Source organism: Manis pentadactyla, chromosome 6 (assembly GCF_030020395.1).
Source record: "Manis pentadactyla isolate mManPen7 chromosome 6, mManPen7.hap1, whole genome shotgun sequence".
Taxonomy (NCBI): Eukaryota; Metazoa; Chordata; class Mammalia; order Pholidota; family Manidae; genus Manis; species Manis pentadactyla.
This window is the reverse complement of record NC_080024.1, coordinates 17,550,728-17,575,684: the sequence shown is the minus strand read 5'-3', so window position 1 is coordinate 17,575,684 and position 24,957 is coordinate 17,550,728. Positions and strand designations below refer to the sequence as shown.

At 39.7% G+C, this 24,957-nt stretch overlaps 1 protein-coding gene across 1 annotated transcript in view; it reads left to right on the top strand.

Moving 5' to 3' along the window:
* The first annotated feature begins 3,354 nt into the window (after positions 1-3,354).
* Positions 3,355-24,957, top strand: part of LOC118927279 (sterol 26-hydroxylase, mitochondrial) — a 39,696-nt gene continuing 18,093 nt past the window's right edge. The window contains exon 1 of the mRNA XM_036915274.2: positions 3,355-3,758. Within this exon, the coding sequence (XP_036771169.2) occupies positions 3,489-3,758 (270 nt within the window). The 5' untranslated portion in view covers positions 3,355-3,488. The remainder of the gene's footprint in view (positions 3,759-24,957) is intronic.

The window sequence follows — 24,957 nt, the reverse complement described above, 5'->3', positions numbered from 1 at the left end:
GGGCTGGATCTGAGCATCTGAGTTCTTCAGGCTGGTCAAAAGGATTCTACCTTCTTATGGAACATAACCAAGTCTCTGGTTATCAGGGTAATAGTGAGCTCCTCTAGAATTCCCATTTCTGCAGTAGAAATGTTCATTCTACCTAGTCCTTTCCTCTCACCTCAAATCCAGTGGAAAGAGCATTAAACTCAGTACCTGAAGCTCTAATTGTTGCTTTTTAAAGCGGCAAATGCTTTCATGCATGGATCAACCATAATTTACCTCACTAATATGCTACATACAGATGGGTATTTGTATTGTTTCCAGTATTTTCTTTATCTGTACAAACACTGTTGCAATAAATATCCTTGTGTAATTGTGATTTTGCAAATTCACATGTGTATTTGTAGAAAAAAATTCTCTATAGGTAGGATTGCTGGTCAGTCAGTAAGTGCACGTTAAATGTTGAAAGCTCTGTAGCAATTTTTTACTTCTTTCAACCATGATTTAGAGTTTGTTTTCCCACACTCTCAACTACATAGTGGTATCAAACTTTTGATCTTTGCCAATCTTATAGGTGAAAAATGGTTTCTTATGTAGTTTTGATTTCTTTTGTTATAAAAAAGCTGAGCATTTTTTATATGTTTAAGAGCCATTTAAAATTCCTCTTCTATGAACTATTCATTTATTATGTTTTCATTTCATTCCATTTCATTTACTTAGTTTTTTAAACTTTCATTCAAATTACAAAAATAATTTGTGCTATTTAAAGATTATCTTGCTGGGTAAGACTCCACCTACATAGTATTTAAGAGAAATTCTTCTAGATAGAAAATAACTTAGAATGATTGAAAATAGAGGGATGAATAAAGATACACCAAACAAATGCATAAAAATAAAGTAGGAGTAACAATAAAAAAATGAAACTAAATCCAAAGCAATTTGATATTTCAAATTTATCAAAGGTGCTACCCATCAAGAATATAAAACAGTCATAAGCATATATCAATCTAACACCAGATCAAAATAGAAAACAAAAACTGCTGGAAATATAATAAAATTTGACAAATCAACACATCTATAATATTTTTGTGATAGTTGAACATAACCTCTCTCAGAAGTTAACAAATCAAGTAGACAAAAATAAGTAAGGCTATAGAGGATTTAAATAACAAAATTAAAAGTTAATAAACAGAGAATACTGTTTTTCAAAAATACATGTGGAGCACTCAGAAAAATAAATGTATTAGATTATCAAAACATTTCAATAATTCTAAGAAAGCAAAAACATATATATGCTGACCACAATGTAATAACAGTATAAATTAATAACAAAAGAATAATCCCTTTCAAAACAAAACTGCAATTACTTACAAGTAAATAAAAGCACCTTTTTACATAACTCTGAGATTAAAAAGAAAATCAAAATGGAAGTTACAAACTTGGGAAATGAATGACAATAAGAGAAACTGTGTATTGAGTCTTTTGTTGGAATGGCCCAAATGGTATTAGGTGAAAATATCTAGCATTAAATGCATTTATTAGGAGATAAGAAAATTTCATTAAGCAGTTGATTTTTTTAAAGTTCAAATATCAAGAAAATGAACCCAGAGGGGGAAAAAGAATTAAAGATAAAAGCATACATTGGATTTCCACTTTTGTCAATACTTGACTCAACTCTAAGAATACCTTGAAAAGCTGAATAAAATGGGACAAACATTTGCTTGAAGGCAACAAATTCAGAGAACAGAGTAATAAATAATTACTAGACAAGAACCATAAGACAGAAATCCACAGGTAAGTTGGGCATTAGTATCGATTTCTAATTAGCTGTATTTCCCACTTCGAGAAGAGGAAGCTAAAAGGCTGAGTGGTTTGTACTTACAGGGCTGGGTGAAGAAGAGCTGGAGTCAATGACCTCTTATATCCAAACTTGGGACCCAAAAGGATTAGGGACTGGAAATAGACCAGCCTTCTAAAGGACTGCAGCTCAGCTTCAAAGCATCTCATTCCAGAAATTGAATTAAGGTGATCCTGGAATGCTTGTGCTTTCAGGCAACTGTCAGAAACAAAATATCTTCCCTGAGGAAAATGAAATCACGTTAAGCCTCAAATTAGTTCTGTCAGAAACTTAAAGAAAACATTTTTTGGCACACAGTCAAAAGTAACCAGGTCCAGGAAGAAATATGATAACATCAACAAAAACTACCAGAAACAACAGACAATAGAAATTATCCCGCATAGGTTCCAGGTAGTGGAGTAACTGATCATAATCCTTAAAATAACCATGCTTACAAAAATAAAGGGGATAATAAAAGATAAAATTAAGAATTAAGAATTTTGGCATTAAAGTAGAAATATAGAAAAGGGACCAATCTGGGAAAACTAATCAAAATTGAAAACTGAAAAATACAATAGTAGAAATTAAGAACTCAATGGATAAATTTAACAATATGAATAGAGAATTACTGAGCTAGAAGGGACAAAAGAGCACAAAAATACAGAAAAGAGGGTAAGAGATAGGAAGGATACTGCACAAAGTCTAACATACATAATTTGAAGTCCTAGGAGAGCAGAAAAAGGAATGGTGTAAAAGCAATAAAAATAGAAAGAAAGCCACACCTAGCCACATCAACTCTCAGCCTAATTGTTGCTCCTTTAAATTTAATATGTCCTTTCTCCTTCTGGCTGCCTATAAATAATCAATTCTTCAAATGCTCTTAGAACAGGCTTTACTATGCTGCTGGTTTCCTCACTAACGGGTTGAATAATCTTTGACCCTGTGTTTTTATTTGTATAAGTCATGTTTTTAACTTTGAAATAGCAATGACTTTTCAATATACTTTGAATCTATATGAAACAAAGGATTCACAGAAGTGCATTTTCCTCTAGCAATACTTCCTGTACTATTTGATTGTTTTCCATTTTATTTAAAAAATGATTTTTATCACACTCACTAAATCTGCTCTCACCCTGCAACTTGAGAAACTCTACCCTAGCAGTCTTGGGAGTGTGTGGATGGCGGGGAGTTCACGGGGTAGAGCTGCGTTTACAAAAACAATACTTCAATTTCTTTGTTTCTCTGTCAGGCTTCCCTTCTCCAGGAAATCAGATGACCCAGAACACTGGGCTGTTTTGTGTGTGCATATGGTGAACAGGAAGGTCAGCAGAGTTCGCACCAAGCAAACTTCTTGTACTTGAGACCTCGCGCAAGTGCGAGATTCGTCGAAGAGGGCCAACGTAGAGCTTACGGGTCAAAGCCTTTGCGTTAGCCGGTCGCTGCCCCTCGCCGGGAGGCTTACAGTTGGAGAAAGCGGCTTCCGTGTGGTTATTAGGTTTGTTTGGAGGGACTGAGGACCGTTAGGAAGAGCGGCCAGTTAGGGGCCTGGCCGACCTTAGCCCGTCCCATCCCCAGCTACCCTTGCTCTTGACCCCGCCCCACCTCATCTGTCTCTGGGAGATTTCCTGGCGTTCTGCATTCGCGGTCCAAAGACGCAGCGGCGCGAGCCATGGATCGCCTGGGTGCGCTGGGCAGCGCGAGGCTGCGGTGGGCGCTGTTTCGGACGCGGGTGGCCCGCCCTGGCCTCGGCCCACGTGGGGCCAGAGCCAAGGGCTCGATCCCCGCCGCTTTCCCTGCGATGGAGGCAGCCGAGGCTCCCAGAACCGGGCCTGGCCAGGGGAGGCTGCGGAGTCTGGAGGAGCTTAGAGGGCCAGGCCGGCTGCACTTTCTCTTCCAGCTGTTAGTGCGGGGCTACATTTGGCAACTGCACAAACTCCAGGTAAGCCGAGCGGGGGTCTCGCGACCGGGGGGATGGAGCGGGCATCCGGACGGAGAAAGTGGGGATGAGGAAGCGTTGGACAAAAGTAAAGGACCAGGACACTTAGCTCGGGAATCCTTGGGAGTATGATCATAAACTGGAAATCCCTAGGGGTTATGTGCTAGGGTAGACAGAGCCCTTTGACCTGAAATGGACAGGTCTAAGAGTGGTTGACTCAGGAGGGCACCAGAAAGGAGGCAATTTGTGAGGCTAGGCTGAAAGTGGCCACAAGTTGAGATAAGAGGGAACTGTCTTGGTAACAACAGCACAGCAGATGGCGAGTGTATAAACTGCCAGATGTAGAGCCACTCCTTAATTCTGTGATTATATTGGGCACCACAGACTTCTTCCAAAGGAAATGGTTTCAGGAGAATTACAGAGACTTAGCAATTTGCAAGGCATATTTTCCCTTAGAAGGAAGAAAGATGTTTCTCACGGAGTGAAAGCAAAATTACAGTCATTAAGGGAAAGATGCATTTTTCTTATTAAGAAATCAGAGTTCAGTAAGAAGGCTTTATCCAGTGGGTTGCTGATATCAGGCAGGGATGAATGGATAGCCCACTGTCAATGGACAGGGACTGGAAAAACCAATGTTGGAGAGGTTTTAGAAAATGAGCAGAAGAGATTCATGTGGGATCTGTCTTTTTAATGACTACTCACAAGTATTGACACATCCTTTCTGAGCCAGGTATTTTTCCATGTACTGGGGTTCAATGTGATGAAGCCAGTGACCTCATGGGGCATATATGCTCTTTTGGGAAGAAGGGAGGACAAAGGAGTAAACAAATCAATAGTTCATTTCAGAAAGAGAATTTGAGAGCCTGGTCCATGATCAGGAGAGTAGGATCTTTGACTTGGTGTGCCTTCCTGGCACAGGTCTGGTTACTAGCGATGACCAGGGGAGTAGGCAGGCCTTGGGCTGAGCTGATGAACTGCCTGGTTACCATGAGGCTGTGCTGGGCAGTAGCCAAAAGTGGGAGGAACTATGGACTCCTTTGAAGAGGGCCTTGAAAGCCAGACTAAGGGTCCTGGTTCCTCTGAGGGACCATGGTGGGCTCTTGAGCAGGCATGGGGTGAAATGGCCCCCAAGGCACACTGTCCAGGTTGTGGTGTGTGTAGTAGGATGGACTGGACAGGAGAAGTGGAGGGTATCAGGTGACAAAGGTGTGGGTGTGGTAGTATCTGAGCCAGAGAAAGCAGGACTGGGAGTTGAGGATGAGGGAGAAAATGACTCTGAAGGTTTGAAGGTCTAAGCTGACCAGTTTCTATGCACCTGCATCCTTTGTACCTGCCCAGGCTGCTGCTGCCTCCCTGAGGCCTTCCCTGTTGGGCTCATGTTTCTAAGACTTGGTGGGCACTCAGAGATGGTTAAAAAATCATTCCCTGTGTGCTCGGCTCCATAGAACCAAGTAAGCCAAGAAACTAGAGTCCTGTAAACTTCCCCTACTTGATTTAACATCTAGAAATATGAGAGGCCCAGTGAATGCTCCAAGGGTGGGGACTAAGGATTTCTCATCATTTCTCAGGGGGAATTTACTGGGACGTTTTACTCAGGATTATCTCTAGAACAGTAAGTGCCAAAGAAATTCTAGACCACCCTAGGAGGTGGAGGAGGAAAGAGGAGAAAGCAGGAATGTGTGACCTCTTAAAGGGGAGGCCGGAGCTAGGATTTAGGAGAGTCCCCTGACTCTAGCTGTCGTACCCCAAAGATCTGGAGTCACATGAACCTGGGTTGTCCCAGGGAAATATATTAGCCATTCCCACTATACGTGGCTGGTGTGAGTTAATAAAGAGCAAGGTGCCACACATCTGTAAGACCCAGGTAATATGTTTATAGAGGAAGAGAATGCATTCCAGTCACCTACTTCGTTATTGTTTCAAATTTGTTTGGTTGCCACTCCACTGGCTTAAACTATAAAATAGCTTTATTGGTTCAAATAACCAAAAAGTCTATTAAGTGGGTACCCTTAAGGTATAGTTTGCTCTAGGGATTCATGAGATCATCAAAGCTACAGTTCTGTTTTTCTGCAGTTCTCTTGACTCTACTGTCTTACAGAAGTTAATTGCCTGGCCTGGGTTAATTGCCCATTCCTGAACTCATCACACTGGAAATAGGCTTACCTAAACTACCTTAGACTTATGCAGGCTGACCCCTGAAGCTGGGATTGGGGTTCCACCTACCTAGACCAGATGGTTACTGCACAAGAGGGAGAAGTGGAGTTGATATAAAGGCAGCCAACCATAATGTCCCTGCAACCTCATTATCAAAAACTGCATATCACACATAAAAATAATAAAACCAGCTTTAGCATTATAGGACTCAGTGGGTAGTGGAGTGGAAATTGGGACATGTGAAGATCATGCTAGTCCATAAATGCCAGTTCCTTTCTCTTTCCTAACTGAAACAATGTCAGGAATGCTCGGAAAATGAAATGCGAACATGTTAGATTTACATGTAAATTTACATTAAATTGGTATCTTTTAAAGGTGTTGACCCTGAGAGTGATGAGTTCAGCTATCTATTCTGTCGCTTTTATTTGGACTGCCTGAGTTGGTCACCTGTCTTATGTTCCCCTAATGCCTGTGCACATCTGTCATTTCATGTATCAAGTTTCTTTTTTTTTTTTATTAAGTATCATTGATATATACTCTTATGAAGGTTTCACAAGAAAAACGATGTGGTTATTACATTCACCCTTATTATGAGTCCCCCCCATACCCATTGCAGTCACTGTCCATCAGTGTAGTAAGATGCCACAGAGTCCCTATTTGTCTTCTCTGAGCTACACTGTCTTCCCAGTGTCCCCAAACACACCATGTGCACCAATTATGATACCCCACAATCCCCTTCTCCCTCCCTCCCCACCCACCTTCCCCCACCCTTCCCCTTGGTAACCACTAGTCCCTTCTTTGAGTCTGTGAGTCTGCTGCTATTTTGTTCCTTCAGTTTTGCTTCGTTGTTATTATCCACAAATGAGGGAGTATTTGTCTTTCTCTTCCTGACTTATTTCACTGAGCATAATACCCTCTACCTCCATCCATGTTGTTGCAAATGGTAGGATTTGTTTCTTTCTTATGGCTGAATAGTATTGCATTATGTATATGTACCACATCTTCTTTATCCATTCATCTTCTGATGGACCCTTAGGTTGCTTCCATATCTTGGCCATTGTAAATAGTACTGCGATAAACATAAGGGTGCATATATCTTTTTGAATCTGAGAAGTTGTTTTCTTTGGGTAAATTCCTAGGAGTGGAGTTCCCAGGTCAAACAGTATTTCTATTTTTAGTTTTTTGAGGAACCTCCATATTGCTTTCCACAATGGTTGAACTAATTTACATTCCCACCAGCAGTGTAGGAGGGTTCCCCTTTCTCTGCATCCTCGACAGCATTTGTTGTTCCTAGTCTTTTCTATGTTGGCCATCCTAACTGGTGTGAGGTGATATCTCACTGTGGTTTTAATTGGCATTTCCCTGATAATTAGCAATGTGGAGCATCTTTTCATGTGTCTGTTGGCCATCTGAATTTCTTCTTTGGAGAAGTGTCTGTTCATATCCTCAGCCCATTTTTTAATAGGGTTATTTGCTTTTGGGGTGTTGAAGCATGTGAGTTCTTTATATATTTTGGATGTTAACCCCTTGTTGGATATGCCATTTACAAATATATTCTCCCATACTGCAGGATGCCTTTTTGTTCTGCTGATGGTGTCCTTTGCTGTACAGAAGCTTTTTAGCATGATGTAGTCCCATTTGTTCATTTTTAATTTTGTTTCCCTTGCCTGAGGAGATGCATTCAGGAAAAAGTTGCTCATGTTTATATTCAAGAGATTTTTGCCTATGTTTTCTTCTAAGAGTTTTATGGTTTCATGACTTACGTTCAGGTCTTTGATCCATTTTGAGTTTACTTTTGTTTATGGGGTTAGACAACAATCCAGTTTCATTCTCTTGCATGTAGCTGTCCAGTTTTGCCAGCACCAGTTGTTGAAGAGGCTGTCATTTCCCCATTGTATATCCATGGCTCCTTTATCATGTATTAATTGACCATATATGCTTGGGTTTATATCTGGGCTCTCTAGTCTGTTCCATTGGTCTATGGGTCTGTTCTTGTGCTGGTACCAAATTGTCTTGATTACTGTGGCTTTATAGTAGAGCTTGAAGTCAGGGAGTGTAATCCTCCCCACTTTATTCTTCCTTCTCAGGATTGCTTTGGCTATTTGGGGTCTTTTGTGGTTCCATATGAATTTTAGAACTATTTGCTCTAGTTTGTTGAAGAATGCTATTGGTATTTTGATAGGGATTGCAATAAATCTGTAGATTGCTTTAGGCAAGATGGCCATTTTGACAATATTAAATCTTCCTATCCATAAGCACGGGATGTGTTTCCATTTATTGGTGTCTTCTTTAATTTCTCTCACGAGTGTCTTGTAGTTTCAGAGTATAGTAGGTATTTTATTCTTTTTGATGTAATTGTGAGTGGAATTGATTTCCTGATTTCTCTTTCTGCTAGTTCATCGTTAGTGTATAAGAATGCAACAAATTTCTGTGTATTAATTTTGTATCCTGCAACTCTTCTGAATTCAGATATTAGATATAGTAGTTTTGGAGTGGATTCTTTAGGGTTTTTTATGTACAATATCATGTCATCTGCCAACAGGGACAGTTTAACTTCTTCCTTGCCAATTTGGATGCCTTTTATTTCTTTGTGTTGTCTGATTGCCGTGGCTAGGACCTCCAGAACTATGTTGAATAAAAGTGGGGAGAGTGGGCATCCTTGTCTTGTTCCCAATCTTAAAGGAAAAGCTTTCAGCTTCTTGCTGTTAAATATGATGTTGGCTGTGGGTTTGTCATATATGGCCTTTATTATGGTGAGGTGCTTGCCCTCTATATCCATTTTGTTAAGAGTTTTTATCATGAATGGATGTTGAATTTTGTTGAATGCTTTTTCAGCATCTATGGAAATGATCATGTGGTTTTTGTCCTTTTTGTTGATGTGGTGGATGATGCTGATCATATGCTTTTTATCTTTTGTTTTGTTAATGTGATGTAGCATATTGATTGAGTTGTGGATGTTGAAACATTGTTGTCTCCCTGGAATAAATCCTGCTTGATCATGGTGTATTATATTTTTAATGTATTGTTGCATTCAATTTGCTAATATTCCACTGAGGAATTTGTATCTATGTTCATCAGGGATATTAGCCTGTAATTTTCCTTTTTAAAATATTTTATTGGAATATAGTTGATATACAATATTATATTTGTTTCAGGTATACAACATAATGATTCAATAATTATATACATTACTAAATGCTTGCCATGTTAAGTGTAGTTACCCCTTGTCACCATACCAACATATTATAATATTATTGATTATATTCTCTGTGTTGTATTTCCATTCCTATGATTAATTTATTTTATAATTTGAAGTACCTCTTTATCCTCTTATTTATTTATTTACTTACTTACTTATTTACCTCTTTATCCTCTTCATCTATTTCACCCATCCCTCCATCCCCCTCCCTATTGTGACCAACAGTCTGTTGTCAGCATTTATGGACTTATTTCTTTTTTATTTGCTTGTTTGTTTTAGATTCTACATATAAATGAAATCATATGGTATATTCATATCTGATTTATTTTGCTGATCATGATACCCTCTAGGTCCATCCATGTTGTTGAAAATGGCAAGATTTCCTTCTTTTTAAGGCAGAGTAATATTCCATTGTGTATACTACATATTCTTTATCCATTCATCTATGGATGGACAATTGGGTTGCTTCCATATCTTGGCTTTGGCTTTTGTAAATAATGCTGCAATGAACGTAGGTGTGCAAATATCTTTTAAAATTAATGATTTTGATTTTCTTTGGGTAAATTCCCAGAAGTGGATTGCTGGGTCCTAGGTATATCTATTTTTCGTTTTTTAAGGAACCTCCATATTGTTTTATACAAAGGCTGTACCAATTTACATTCCCACCAATAGTGCAGGAGGGTTCACTTTTCTCTACATCCTTACCAACATTTGTTATTTCTTGTCTTTTGGACAGAAGTTATTTTGAGTGGTGTGATGTGAGATCTCATTGTGGTTTTGATTTACATTTCCCTGATGATTAGTGATGTGAAGCATTTTTTCATGTGTCTTTTTGCCATCTGTAAGTCTTCTTTGGAAAAATGTCTATTCAGGTCCTCTGCCTATTTTTTAATTGGTTTTTTTGGGGGGGGGTTGGTGTTGAGTTGTATGAGCTTCTTATATATTTTGGATATTAGCCCCTTAGCAGATGTATCATTTGCAGATGTATTCTCCCAAACATTAGGTTGCCTTTTTGTTTTGTTGAGGGGTTCCTTTGCTTTGCAGAAGTATTTTAGTTTGATATAGTCCTATTTGTTTATTTTTGCTTTTGTTTCCCTTGCCCGAGGAGATGTATCCAGAAAAAAATTACTCACGCTGATGTTCATGAGATTCTTGCCTATGTTTTCTTCTAAGATTTTAATGTTTTGTGTCTTATATTTAGGTCTTTAACCCATTTAGAGTTTACTTTTGTTTATGGTATAAGACAATGATCTTGTTTTATTCTTTTATATGTTGTCCAGTTTTCCCAACACCTTTTATTGAAGGGACTGTCTTTTCCTCCATGTATATTCTTGCCTCCTTTGTCATATATTAATTGACCATATATGTATGGGTTTATTTCTGGGCTTGCTATTCTGTTCCATTGATCTATGTATCTGTTCTTTTCCCACTACCATACAGTTTTAATCACTGTAGCTTTGTAGCACAGCTTGAAACTAGGGAATGTGATATCCCCAACTTTATTCTTCTTTCTCAGGACTGCTTTGGCTATTTGGGGTCTTTTGTGGTTCATATAAATTTTAGCAGTATTTATTTATTTACTTGTTTTAATTAAAATATCATTAATATACAATATTATGTTGGTTTCAAGTACATCACAGTGGTTCAACAGTCCCTGTGATCAACTTATATTGTAATTGTGAATTATTGTGCCCTTTTATCCCCCTCCCTACCCCACAGCTGCCCCAGTCCCTCACCCTTGGTAACCACTAGTCATTTCCCAGTGTCTTTGAGTCTACTGCTGTTTTGTTCCTTCTGTTTTGCTTTTTTTAAATATTACACATGTAAGTGAAATCATATGATATTTGTCTTTCTCTGCCCGGCCTGCCTCTGAGCATAATACCCTCTAGATCCATTCATTTGGTTGCAAATGGAAGAATTTATTTTCTTTTTATGGCTGAATAATGTTCAGTTGTGTGTATGTACCATATCTTCTTTATCCATGCATATATTGATGGACACTTAGGTTGCCTCCATATCTTGGCTATTGCAAATAGTGCAGTGATAAACATAGGGGTGCATATGTCTTTTTGAATCAGGAATCTTATCTTCTTCAGTTAAATTCATAGGAGTGGAATTACTGGGTCAAAGGGTATTTCTATTTTTAGTTTTTTGAGAAACCTACATACTGCTTTCCACAGCAGTTGCATCCAATTTACATTCCCACTAACAGTATAGGAAGGTTCCTATTTCTTCACATCCTCACCAGTATTTGTTGTTTCTTGTCTTTTGGATAGTGGCCATTCTAACTGGTTGAAGTGATATCTCATTGTGGGTTCAATTTGCATTTCCCTAATGATTAGTGATGTGGAGCATCTTTTCATGTGCCTGTTGGCCATTTGTATTTCTTCTTCGGAGAAGTGTCTCTTCAGGTCCTCTGCCATTTTTAAATTGGGATATTTGTTTTTTGGATGTTGAGGTGTATGAATTCTTTATGTATTTTGGATGTTAACCCCTTATCAGATGAGTTGTTTATGAATTTAGTCTCCCATACTGTAGGATGCCTTTTTGTTCTGCTGATGGTGTCCTTTGTTATAGAGAAGCTTTTTAGTTTGATTTAGTCCCACTTGTTCATTTCTGATTTTGTTTTCCTTGCCCAAGGAGATGTATCCAGGAAAAAACTGCTCATGCTTATATTCAAGAGATTTTTGCTTGCTTTCTTCTAAGAGTTTTATGGTTTCATGACTTACATTCAGATCTTTGATCCATTCGAGTTTACTTTTGTGTATGAAGTTAGACAATAATTCAGTTTCACTCTCTTACATGTAGCTGTCCAGTTTTGCCAGCACCAGTTGTTGAAGAGGCTGTCTTTCCCTGTTGTATAATTCATGGCTCCTTTATCGTATATTAATTGACCATATTTGTGTGGGTTTATATCTGGGCTCTCTATTCTGTTCCATTGATCTATGGATTTGTTCTTGTGCCAGTACCAAATTGTTTTGATTACTGTAGCTTTGTGATAGAGCTTGAAGTCGTGGAGCGTAAACACTCCCAGCTTTGTTTATCTTTCTCAGGATTGCTTTGGATATTCAGGGTTTTTTGTGGTTCCATATGAATTTTAGAACTATTTGTTCTAGTTCTTTGAAGAACTGTTGGTATTTTGATAGGGATTGCATTGAATCTGTAAATTGCTTTGGGCAGAATGGCCATTTTGACAATATTAATTCTTCCTATCCACAAGCAGGAGCATGAGATAGATTTCCATTTATTTGTGTCTTTTTAATTTCTCTCATAAGTGTCTTGTAGTTTTCAGAGCATAGGTCTTTCATGTCTTTGGTTAGGTTTATTCCTAGGTATTTTATTCTTTTTGATGCAATTGTAAAATGGAATTTTTTTCCTGATTTCTCTTTCTGCTAGTTCATTGTTAGTATATAGGACTGCAACAGATTTCTGTTCATTAATTTTGTATCCTGCAACTTTGCTGAATTCAGATATTAGTTCTAGTAGTTTTGGAATGGATTCTTTAGGGTTTTCTACGTATAATAACATGTCTTCTGCAAATAGTGAGAGTTTAACTTCTTCCTTACCAATTTGGATGCCCTTTATCTCTTTGTGTTGTCTGATTGCCATGGCTAGGACCTCCAGTACAATATTGAATAAAAGTGATCAGAGTGAGCATCCTGGTCTTGTGCCTGACCTTAGAGGAAAAGCTTTCACCTTTTCACTGTTAAGTACAATGTTGGCTATGGGTTTGTTGTATATGACCTTTATTACATTGAGGTACTTGCCCTCTATACCCATTTTGTTGAGAGTTTTTATCATGAATGGATGTTGAACTTTGTCAAATGCTTTTTCAGCATCTATTGAGATGATCATGTAGTTATTTATCCTTATTTTTGTCAATGTGGTATAAGATATTGATTCACAAATATTGTACCATCCTTGCATCCCTGGAAAAAATCCCACTTAGTAATGATGGATGATCTTTTTTACATATTTTTGGACTCAGTTTGCTAATATTTTGTTGAGAATTTTTGCATCTGTGTTCATCAGAGTTATTGGTCTGTAATTTTCTTTTTTTGTGGTGTCTTTGTCTGGTTTTGGTATTAGAGTGATGCTGGCCTCATAGAATGAGTTTGGAAGTATTCCCTTATCTTCTACTTTTTGGAATACTTAAGAAGGATGGGTATTAGCTCTTCTTTCTTTAAATGTTTGGCAGAATTTGGCTGTGAAGCCATCTGGGTATGGAGTTTTGTTTTTAGGTAGTTTTTTGATTACCAGTTCAATTTCATTGCTGATAATTGATCTGTTCAGGTTTTCTGTTTCTTTCTGGGTTAGCATGGGAAGGTTGTGTTTTTCTAGGAAGTTGCCTATTTCTTCTAAGTTGTCCAATTTATTGACAGATAATTTTTCATAGTATTCTCTAATATTCTTTGTGTTTCTGTAGTACCCGTTGTGATTATTCCTTCTTTATTTCTCATTCTCTTTATGTGTGTACACTATCTTTTTTTCTTTATAAGGTCTGGCTAAGGGTTTATCTATTTTGTTTATTTTCTCAAGGAACCAGCTCCTGGTTTCATTGATTTTTTTCTATTGTTTTATTCTTCTCTATTTTATTCATTTCTGCTCTGATCTTTATTATGTCCCTCCTTCTGCTGACTTTGGGCTGCATTTGTTCTTCTTTTTCTAGTTTCTTGAATTGTGATTTTAGACTGTTTATTTAGGATTATTCTTGTTTCTTGAGGTAAGCCTGTATTGCTATGTACTTTCCTCTTAGAACTGCCTTTGCCATGTCGCACAGATTTTGGGCTGTTGTGTTTTTGTTTTCCTTTGTCTCGATGTATTGCTTGATTTCTGTTTTAATTTGTTCATTGGTCCATTGATTATTTAGAAGCATGTTGTTTAGCCTCCATGTGTTTGTAGGATTTTATTTTCTTTGTGTAATTTATTTCTAGTTTCATACCATTGTGGTCTGAGAAGGTGCTTGATACAATTTCAGTCTTTTTTAATTTATTGAGGCTCTTCTTGAGGCCTAATGTGTGATCTATTCTGGAGAACATTCTATGTATACTTGAGAAAAATGTGTATCCTGCGCCTTTTGGGTGGAGTGTTCTGTAGATATTTGTTAAGTCCATTTGATCTAATGTATTGTTCAGTGCCTGTTTATTTATTTTCTGTCTAGTTTATGTTTTGATGTGAGTAGTGTGTTAAAGTCTCCTAAAACGAATGTGTTGCAATCTATTTTCCCCTTTAATTCTGTTAGTATTTGTTTTACATATTTAAGTGCTCCTCTGTTGGTGCATAGATATTTATAATGGTTTTGTCCTCTTGTTGGACTGATCCCTTTATCATTACATAATGTTCTTCTTTGTCCCTTGTTACTTTCTTTGTTTTGAAATCCTTGAGGTGTAAAGTTAGGTTGCTTATTTGAGAATTTTCTTGTTTCTTAATGTAGGCATTTATTGCTGTGAACTTCCATCTTAGAACTACTTTTGCTGCATCCCATAGGTTTTGGGTTTTACCATTCTTTGTATCTTTTCCATAAAGCCTCCATTCCCACTCTCCACTGAAATCAGCATCAAAGGCCAGATGATCTGTGGTCTTCTGCACCTGGCAGGCTTTGTTTTTCCCAAAGAAGAAGATATCATTTTTAGCTCCAGAAACTCCAGTAGCTCCACCACCAGGTAAGTCTTCTTGCTTGTCTGTGGCTTTACGAGAAGCATGAACAGTCCCATGATGACTTTGGGAAGGAATGGTGTCTGGGTGCCCTCTCCTGCTTGGTTTCCCTTGCTGCAAATATGCCTCTACTATCTACCCATGGACCCCTGCCACATCAGTACCCTTAAAAGCATGTTTGGTTATATTTTCCCCTTGCTCAGGAATCTCAACAGGGCCTGGAAAATCAGCTTTTAACCCCTTATGTGTCCATTTGAGGCCCCAGCCTCCTTTTCGCAGACACTCCTCCATTTAAATTTTGTATATTGTATTTCCATTTTAATTTGTCTTTAGCTATTTTTTTGTTTGTTTCTCTTTTGATTTCTTCTTTGACCCAGTGGTTGGTTAGTAGCATGTTGTTTAATCTCCACATATATGTGAATTTTCCAGTTTTCTTCTTATAATTGATGCTAGTTTTATACCATTGTGGTAGGAAAAGATGCTTGATATGAGTCTTCATGAATTTATTTAGACTTGTTTTGTGTCCTAACATATAATTTAACCTGGGGAATGTTCCATGTGCACTTGGAAAGAATGTGTATTCTGTTGCATTTAGATAGAGTGTTCTATATGCCTGTTAAGTCCATCTGGTCTAATTTAATGCCATTTAAAGCCAATGTTTCCCCATTGATTTTTCAGTCTGGATGATCTGTTCATTGATGAAAATGAGGTATTAAAGTCCTCTACTATGATTGTATTGCCATCTTTTTCTCCCTTAGATCTGTTAATATTTGCTTTATATATTTAGGTCCACATGTTTCTTATCATTACCTATTTATATTGCTTAGGGACTGAGCTGTGATGCTCTGAGTACTGGGCCTGTATCTTTCCTATCTCTGTGTCCCCCAGTACCAGGCACAGTCATGGGCACAAGGGAGGCTCTCAGTAATATTTGTTAAATGAATAAATTTCATGTACCAGCCGAAGGGCTATGAATGACACCAAGCAGTGGCTACTACATCTGGTGGTAAACTTTATTTGGATTGTTTGACATAAAAGAGAGTGAAAAAGAGACAGGGAGGATGTGGGCAGGTGGAATAAGCCTGGCACTTTGGGTCTCAGTTTTTTAGGTTAGAAACTAAATTTTGTCAGCACATTTAGCATGGGTAGACTGTTAGGAGCTGATCTACACTGGCCAAATCCACAGAAACAAATTGTGCTCTGCAGTGCCCACATGTTTATTTTACTGAGAAAATTAGCCCTCTTGGCAATTATAATGCATAGAACCCCCTATTCTAGTTAACTATTGCTGCATAACTAACTATCTGAAAATGTAATGGCTAAAAACATTTTGTTATATTCATGATTTCGTGGGTCAGGAATTTGGTTAATACACATAAAAAGTGTCTTACCTGTGCTTCACAATGGAGTGGGGCTTCAGTTTGAATGACTAAAGATGACTGGGATGGTTAAGGAGGAGCTATAATGCCTGGGCCTCAGGTCTGGCTTTTGGTTGGTTTCCTCAGTTTTTCTCCATGTCACATCTGCTGGGATTGGAATTTCCAAGATGACTTCTTCAGTTGAATGTTTGTTGCCTGGACTGGTTTGGCCAGAACAGCCAGGTATCTCTCTCTCTCTCTCTCTCTCTCTCTCTCTCTCTCTCTCCACACATGACTAGCTTGGGCTTCCTCACAGCATGGTGGTCTCTGGATAGTCAGACTTCTCACAGGGTACTGGCTTCCCCCAGAGTGGATGATCCTAGAGGCAGAAAGTAGAAGTTGCCAGTTCTTTTAGTCCTGGGCTTGGAAACTGGCACAGCATCTTTTCCACTGTAGTCTAACCATGAAAGCAGTTATAGAGTCCACCCAGAATCTAGAGGAGAAGATGTAGACCTCACCTTAGTGAAAGGAATGTCAAAGAATATGTGGCATATTGAATCCACGAAATCCTCTTCTTAGGATCCAGGTACCTAGGGAGATAAATTAATGACAATATTAGCAGACTGCTGTGGGCAGGGACCCCAGGACTAAAGGAGTAGAGTTATATGGAAGGAAATTTTGTCTAGGTCTTGGAGAAACCTGGTTAAGTGTGCTTCTCTGGTGCCTGCTCATCAGATTAAGTATCTCTCTCTCTTGAGAGGGAAATGCAGCCAAATTCTGCTGTTTAGCTCCCCTCTTCTGGGTTTTGTAATGGCCACTCCCATTCGGGTGATACATTCTTTCTTCAGTTTGGCTAATACCACTGATTAGTTGGGTTTTCTTACCCACTACTCATGTTACCATCAAGCCTTCCAGAGATTATCCTCCAGTTACCTTGACTTGACTTGAGTGTTTTTCAGTTTCTTCTGGCAGATATTTACAGGTGTCCTTGAAGCTGTGACAAAATTAGGTGTACTGCCTTTAAGTCTCAGGGATGGGAAATTTGAAACTAAGTATTAGGTTAGAAGATGTGAATCATGCCAATTTAACAACTGCACTGACAGGTTTTTATGTTATGGACAAAATTGTGTGGTCAAAGCAATAATGCAGAACAGTATTTCTGACAGGGAAAGATTAGAATTATTTACATGTCCCAGGAGGGGGTTAATTAAATAAGCATAGTATATTCATACTTTGGAATTTTATGCAAGCATTAAAAAGAATAGGGGCAGATTTATGTACATTAATATGATTTGCTTGCTAAGAGACAGGAAGAATGATTTGTGGATAAAGAATGTGAGGTATATATGCATTATAGGTTTGTATGTGCATGAGTATCCTTTGAGGGACACTCAAGAAATTGGGAATGATGGCTGACTCTGTGTAGGGGTCTTGGAGTCTGGAGGTGAGAGTTAGGAGGAAGACTTTCTTTATATTGCAGGACTGCTATGGACCTCCACCTGAGCTTCCTCTGGCTTCACCTTCCCCAGGCATAGTTCACCATCTCTTGGGTCCTTCTGTACCTTTGTACTGCTTGACTTTTAACAGTGTGCAGATATTACCTTTTACAGTTTTTAAAAGCAACAGCAAAAAAACAGAGTAGGAGATAAAAGGATGACTGACCATGTGTTTCCTGATCCCATATAATATTTTGGGGTCTTCTGATGGTCCTTCCTCTTGTAGCTCTGTTTGGCTCTGGGTCCTTACTTTTGATGTCCACCTCTGTATCAACATACTCCTTTCAGCTCTGCATCCATTGCTAGTCTCATGGAATACTCTCATGGTTCCATTCCAGCCCAGCCTGGTTGGTAGGGAAAGGTGTGCTCAGCTTACTGAAGTTTGCCTCTGAGTGTGTGAGGGGTGCAGCAGTGGGCAGGGCTTCTGTTTTCCTGATGGCTTCTCTGAGGGCATCCCAGGAAATGCCTTCTCTTTGCTCACTCTTGGCTCTTCCTTTACCCTTAGCCCATTGTTTCTCCAGAATGCAAAATGAGAGGGAAGTTCTTTCTGTCAACTACTTGTTATATAGCTTTGTAACTTATGACATTTCTGCTTTCTTGCACAAAAATGGACATTTTTATGATTTTTGAAGTAATGGCTGCATACATGCACAAAAACGTTTTTTTGCAGTTTTGTTTGTAAAATAAAAAGTTTAGAAACATGTTAAATGACCATTAGCAGGGTAAATAAATTACAATATATTCATGAATAGAACACTATACAACAGTCATAGAGAATGTACAAGCTTTCTGTGTATCAATATAGAACTCAAAAATAAAGTTGAGTGTAGAATGATATGTATAGTGGAATGCTATTTGTGTAAATTAAAAACCCCAATACTACAGGTTATCATTGGAGGTATATATATGTATTTACTATATATAGAGTAAAATTTTATAAACATCGACAGGAGTACAATTCAAATTAGTGGTTACTCTGGGGAAGAAGAGCAAAGGGCAAGATAAGGGGACTTTGTATCTGAAATATTTTCATTTTTAAAAAATATTTTGAAGCAAATATGACAAATATTAGCAGTCTTAATTCTGGCAGATGAGTACATGGGTGTTCATAGTGTTGTTTTCTTTAATTAGCCATATTAAAATATAATTAAAAATACAAGTAATTTGGCTCATCATGAGTCCACATGTTGCCTCTGGCTTGGGCCGATCTTAGAGGAGACCATTCAAGGCAAGATTTGGAGCAAGGAGAACCTGGGAATGCTGTTAATTATTTAGCACCTTCTGTCACTTGGAAATATGAATTCCACTTGTGTGAGGGAGTTGGGGCTAAATTCCTGATGACACTTTGACAGCACTGAGGCATGGCGTTCCCAGTTGGACTTCTCCTCATCTTTGACTCTGAGCAGGCCTTCTTTCTGACATCTGTCAATGTACGCAAAAGAGCAGCCTGTGCATGAAGTTCTCTCTCTCCTTCTGTTTATCCAACTGATGGCTGCCAGCTTTCAGGAGCAGGTGTAATGACACCAGCAAAACAGTGCCTGGTGTTTCTGAGTTCACTTTTGCCCTTTAGGCTATTTACTTGCTGTTCAGGGTGGTTTTGCTGTGATGAGAGCTCCCGAAGAAGCCTGCTATCAGTAAACTAAATAGGTCTCTAAGTAGGAGACAAGAACATCTCAGTGCATTAGCAATTTTTTCTAGGGGAGATTTTAGATGATTTTAATATTTTTTTCTTCTCTTGTAACAGCTTTAGTAATATATAATCACATACCATACAATTCAACCATTGAGCAATTAAATGGTTTTTAGTATATTCAGAGAGTTGTGTAGCTATTGCCACATCAATTTTAGAATATTCTCATTGCCCCAGAAAGAAAACCTCATAGTCTAGCTGTTACCACTCTTCCACTCCATTCCCTCATCAACCCCTGGTAGCCACTAATCTACTTTCCGTCTCTATGGGTTTGCTGATTCTATATATTTCATATAAATGGACTAATTCAATATGTGTTCTGTTGTGAAGGGCTTCTTTCACTTAGCATGATGTTTTCAAGGTTCATGTTATAGCATATATCAGTACTTGTTTCCTTTTTGTAGCTGAATAATACTCCACTGTAGGGATATACCCCAATTTGTTCATCCATTCATCTGTTGATAGATATCTGGGTTGTTTCCACTGCTTGAGTTTTCAACGTGCACACAGCTGTCAAAGACAAGCACAGCTGGACATAGGTGAAGTGGTGAAAACAGATTTTATTCAGTAACTACTGACAGCAGGAGAAAGAGATAAACTCCATTCTGATCTGTGCAGAGGTGACTGGGCATTTTAGAGGGAGAGTGATAGAGTGGGAAGTGGGATGATGGGGCTTGAGCAGAGTCAGAAAAATAAAAAATTACAAAAAGCAGGAAGGAGGGGGTTGGCCCATGTGAAATTCATCTGGGTTTGCTAACTGGTGCTTATTTTATTGAAGTTAAGCTGTTACCCTCCCACAGAGACTGGGAGACAGGGCCCTATCTTCAGGTATTGGCTGGAACAAACAGGAAATTTCCTTTGGAAGACTTGAGTTTTCTCAGGCAGGCACTTTAAGGGGGCTCCATCCTAATGATTAAGGTTGTCCTAGGAATACTACTGTAAGATGCTAGAAACCATGCTAGTGTGTTTACACCTTTATGGGCCAAGGGTCTAGTCAAGAAGAGGGTTGAGAGGAGCTTGACTTGAATTTAGTTAAGGAGAGAATCTTTGTTATAACCCAAATCTGAGTTTCCTTAATTTGTTTAGGCTCCAACCTTTTGAAAATCTGAAAGCTATGGCACTTTGATACAGGAGAAAGTGAGTTTATACACAACATATTGCACAGAATTTCATCTCCCTCCTGCCCATCCCAGGTTACCAACCCTTGCCTGGGGGACAGATTCGTGTGCTCTAAGTACTGTATCTATAATGATGACCTTAATGGGCTACCTTGTGTTATTGACTGTAATTTATGGGCAAACCGTTGTACAACTTTGGGATTGACTAATAGTATAATTCTTTTGTTTAACAGAGGAGGAAATGTCAGGCAAGACAAGACCAAGGCTTGGCTGATTTAATCATTGAAGATAAAACAAAACCATGTTTAGATTTAGACATTTTATTGCTTACACAGTAAAAGGAAGCATAAGGCAAAGGTGCTAGCTCCCCTTGATACTTGTCCCACAAACTCAAAAGCACAACACTGAAACTTTTCCAACCAGATGACTGCAATGTGAGTTGAAGGGTGCTCTGTGGCTGAAGGGTTCTAAAGCTTAGAGCTATATAAAGAGCTACGCTTTAGCTCTTTTCTAAGTGGCAGTGGGTAGAAAGCTCACACCACATCAGAATCTGGGAGGTGATGAGAAACGGCCTCATACCAGCCTCCCAGGTGGGACAGGGAGGTGAGTGGGAGGTGGCCTTGTAGCAGGGACTTATAGCTCCTCTTCTTTCATGTTTGAAGAGGATCATAGAATGTTTGTCCAAACCTATAAGCTGTGGCTCAAGTCTTTGCATGTATGAACATGTGCAAGGTTACCCTACAACTCCAACTGACCTTTCACGTGTCTAAGAATTCTCAGGGGCATCGATCACTCCATCACATAGATACTCTAATTTTTCTGATAGGAGCTTATACCAAGTCTGTTGTTTGTCTTAGGTAACATCAGATGAGAGTCACCACAGCCATGACTCCCTATAGGTTGATTAGGCCTGTTTGGAGTACAGACTGCAGCCGGGCTCCCCATTTGGAGGGCAAATAGATGTGTCAGCAAGCATGCATGTCCCACCTCAGCTGGCCCACAGAAGTCCTGGGCAGTATGCTTGCTTGTTACCACCCATGTTGCAGTTTAGAACAACCCGTGACAAATAAACAAGATGCCAACAATAAGATGATGAAGTTTAGGAGACCAGGTCAATGTCCAGAAAGTTAATCTTGCTCTGTCATCTTTACTGGAGGTGGATTCTTGCTGAAGTCAACAGCTCTTGGGAAGTTTCTAAGAGTTTCTATATTCAGATTTTCTTTGGCCAGTGGTCAAGTTGAGGATGGTGGCTGAAGTCTGGGTTAAACAGGCCAGATGCCTTGTAGGTCAGAGCTGAGAGGGAGAGAGATGAATAGTTCCTCCTTCCACCCTCAACTTCCTGGGGCTGACTCTTGATGTCCCACTAACCAAAGGTGTTCCTCTCCTTCCACAGCCATGTGATCAGTGTGATTGTTCCTCCAGCAATCATCTCATTCTTTGTCCCAGTCCTCCTGGGTCTTACCTTCATGTGAGCTCTGGTTTCTCTGGAGGTTCTCATTTGATTCCTCCTCGTATACCTCATACAGTCCTAGAACATCTCCCACCCCTTGACATATGAGCCCTGCCAGGACCGTCTTAGGAGTTGTTACCTCATATTCATGGTCATTATCATCAATATCCATGATTGCCCAAGAGTAGAAAGCATAGCCAGTGGCAAAAGAAGTGCCAAGTTAAAATACTCCCTGACTTCTCTTGCTACTTGCAGATTCTGGTAGCCTGATTTCCAAAGGGGTAGGTGTGGGAAGAAAAATGGTAGAATGAGAAGAGTTAATTATGTGGTTTGGGTCTTGTACAGCCTATCTGGACCTCACTTATAGTTAAAAGTTCTGTTTAAATGGAAGGTAGCCTTCTGGTGGTGAATTGCAATGTGTATAGTCCATATTGACTTTCTTAAGCATGTGGTCCACTGGGAGCTTGAGCCTTGGTTGTCCAATTATCTTTTTTGGTTTCCCCTTTAACAGTCCATTCTATCCATCTTTCATTGGCATCTGGGGGGTGCCTGGGGATGATATGAGCCATGAAAGGCCCAGCAAATGTTCCAAGTAGCTGCCCACTGCTGGGTACCTTTTACTACAAAGGTGGCACCATTGTCTCATTGCATGCTCTTGGTGCAGATATATAGCATAATCCATCTAAGGGTCTTTGAAATAGTGTGCCCCCTATCTGCTATGGGGATGGAGATGGCAGTGCCATTCTTTGAAAAAGTGTCTCCTGTAGTCAATGCCCAACTGTACCCTTGAGAGGATGGTAATGGACCCATACAGTCTGTTTGCCAGGACAGGTCAGTTTGGTACCCCTATTGCCCCAAAGTTTCCTTTACCACTGGACTGTGTAGTTGGCAGTTTGGGCATATTTGCCAGGCTTCCTTGGCTTCATATGCTGGAGTCACTAAGCCTTGTATTGAATTATAGATGGATTACCATGCCCTATGCAAGATGTATCCAGGTGGCTATGGTTCTTATGCGGGCACCACGGATCTCACGAGCTTGTTAATTCCATTGATGTCCATCCAAGGAGAACTTTTCCAAGGCCTCAACCTGGGTCATGAATGAGGGTGTCAGTCTTCTGTGATCTGCTGCCATAACATTCATTGCCAGATAGGCTGAGACTTGATCATCCAGGCATTCTGCTGCCAGATACTAGCCCACACTGTCATGAATCAGTGAAAATGTAACAATGTGTATTTTGGGAGGTCTTTTCCAGGGCAAGTCCACAGCTCACAACTCTGCCCACTGAACAGAATTCTCTTTTCCATGCATAGCCTTAAACAGTTTCCTTTGGGGCTGCATAGCAGCATGACCTTCAGCTTAGCTGATCCATCCACGAACCTAGGCATTATGAAGAACCTCAGTGTACTGAAGCTCCTAAGCAACCTGAGGTGTTGGCAGACTCTGCATCTGAATCCAGAGGGCAACTAACCACTAAATGCTTGGCTTCCTTCCTTCCTGAATATACCACTTCTGTGTAATAAGGGAATCTTGTTAGGCAATACCCACTTTGTTGATAAGAATTTTCTAGAGTCTATCTTTGGGGTTCAAGAGATTTAACTGTCCCCAAAAGCAATGGTGTCCATTGAGCAAAGTGCTCAGTCTAATCTTGAGTGACTGTCACATCCTCTGGGCATTCTTTTTTTCCACTATCAGTCCAGGCTGGGAATACTGTGACCCTAAGGGAAGTTATAGCTTCCCCTCCTGTCCCCATGGGTGCTTATCAGGTGATGGTTTCATTATGGTTGTAAAGACCCACTGCAACAAGCCCTGAGCAATCTCTACCTGTTCTTCCTCCATGCTCAAGTCATCAGCTAAGGTGTTTGTGGCCAGGGTGGCTGGGAGCATGGGGCTGGTCATTAGGTGATGAATTGATCTCCATTCCTTCTCATACAGCTGAACTGGTGTGGCTTTCTCATCTGCCAGGGCAACCCAACTTCTAGAGTCTCATTAGGATTTTGCCCAAACCTATCTTCAATTTCTTCTTTCCTGCTTCTTCTAAGAGGGACCAACTGCCTAAATAAGCAGAGACTTATCTGTGTCCATAGCCACCTGTCTGAATGAAACCCTTTTGTTTTCCTGATGATACAGAGGGATTAAATGCTTTTAAAAATGTTTATGGGGTCTCTCTCCCCTTTGACTTGAAACACCAACACAACTCATCTGGGCTCTCAGGACTCCACCATTGGGTCAAGGACCTTTGTTCCCTTGTCACTAAACATCAACCAGGTCTGTTACTACCTCCCAGGATCCTAGTGCATACCTTGCTAATTGGCCTGTGGGATCTCTAGGAGAATGTTGTGACCTTCTCAGCTTTGGGGAGGAGAGGGTTAAAAACCACATGAAGTCAGTCAGGAGCAGTGGGGCAACAGCTGTGGGAGGATGGTCCCTTTTGTGGGTGCAGCTTTTATATCAAGAGCATACTGCTTTTTGGTTGGTAAAAGACAGCAGATTCTCTTTGACGCCAGACAGATTAGTGGTGTCACTCCACCAACATTGTTTCCAGAAACTGCTTGGCAAACTCACTCTGAATCTTACCAGTCAGTCTTGCTGAGACCTTCAGCTTATCAACCAATAAGACATTGTTATGCAATGAAATCTTCGGACATCAGAGGAATTTTCCTAACCCTTTGGGAACACTCGCAGTTAAATATTGCAATATTGGTTACACATTTTTGTAACAGTCTGCTGCAGGGATTGGCTCACAGGTCTTCTCACTCTCAGACTCACTTTCCTTTCCTCTCTTCACTGCAATCCTTTTTTAAAAAATGTTTTATTGGAATATAGTTGATACACAATATCATATTGGTTTCAAATATACAACATTCACTGCAATTCTTGCCCCAAACTATCAGTTTTCAAAGAAACACAGACCAAAGGGTGCAACACAGGCACTTGGGGAACTTCACCGTGGTGGAAGTTCAGGGAGCCCAGGGGCATGGGGGACGGGGCAGTGTGGGGAACCACTCCCCCGGAAAGCACAGCTCTGCACTTCCTGCAGTTCCCAGCGGCCATTTACTACCAGAAGAGACAGAACTGGGGAAG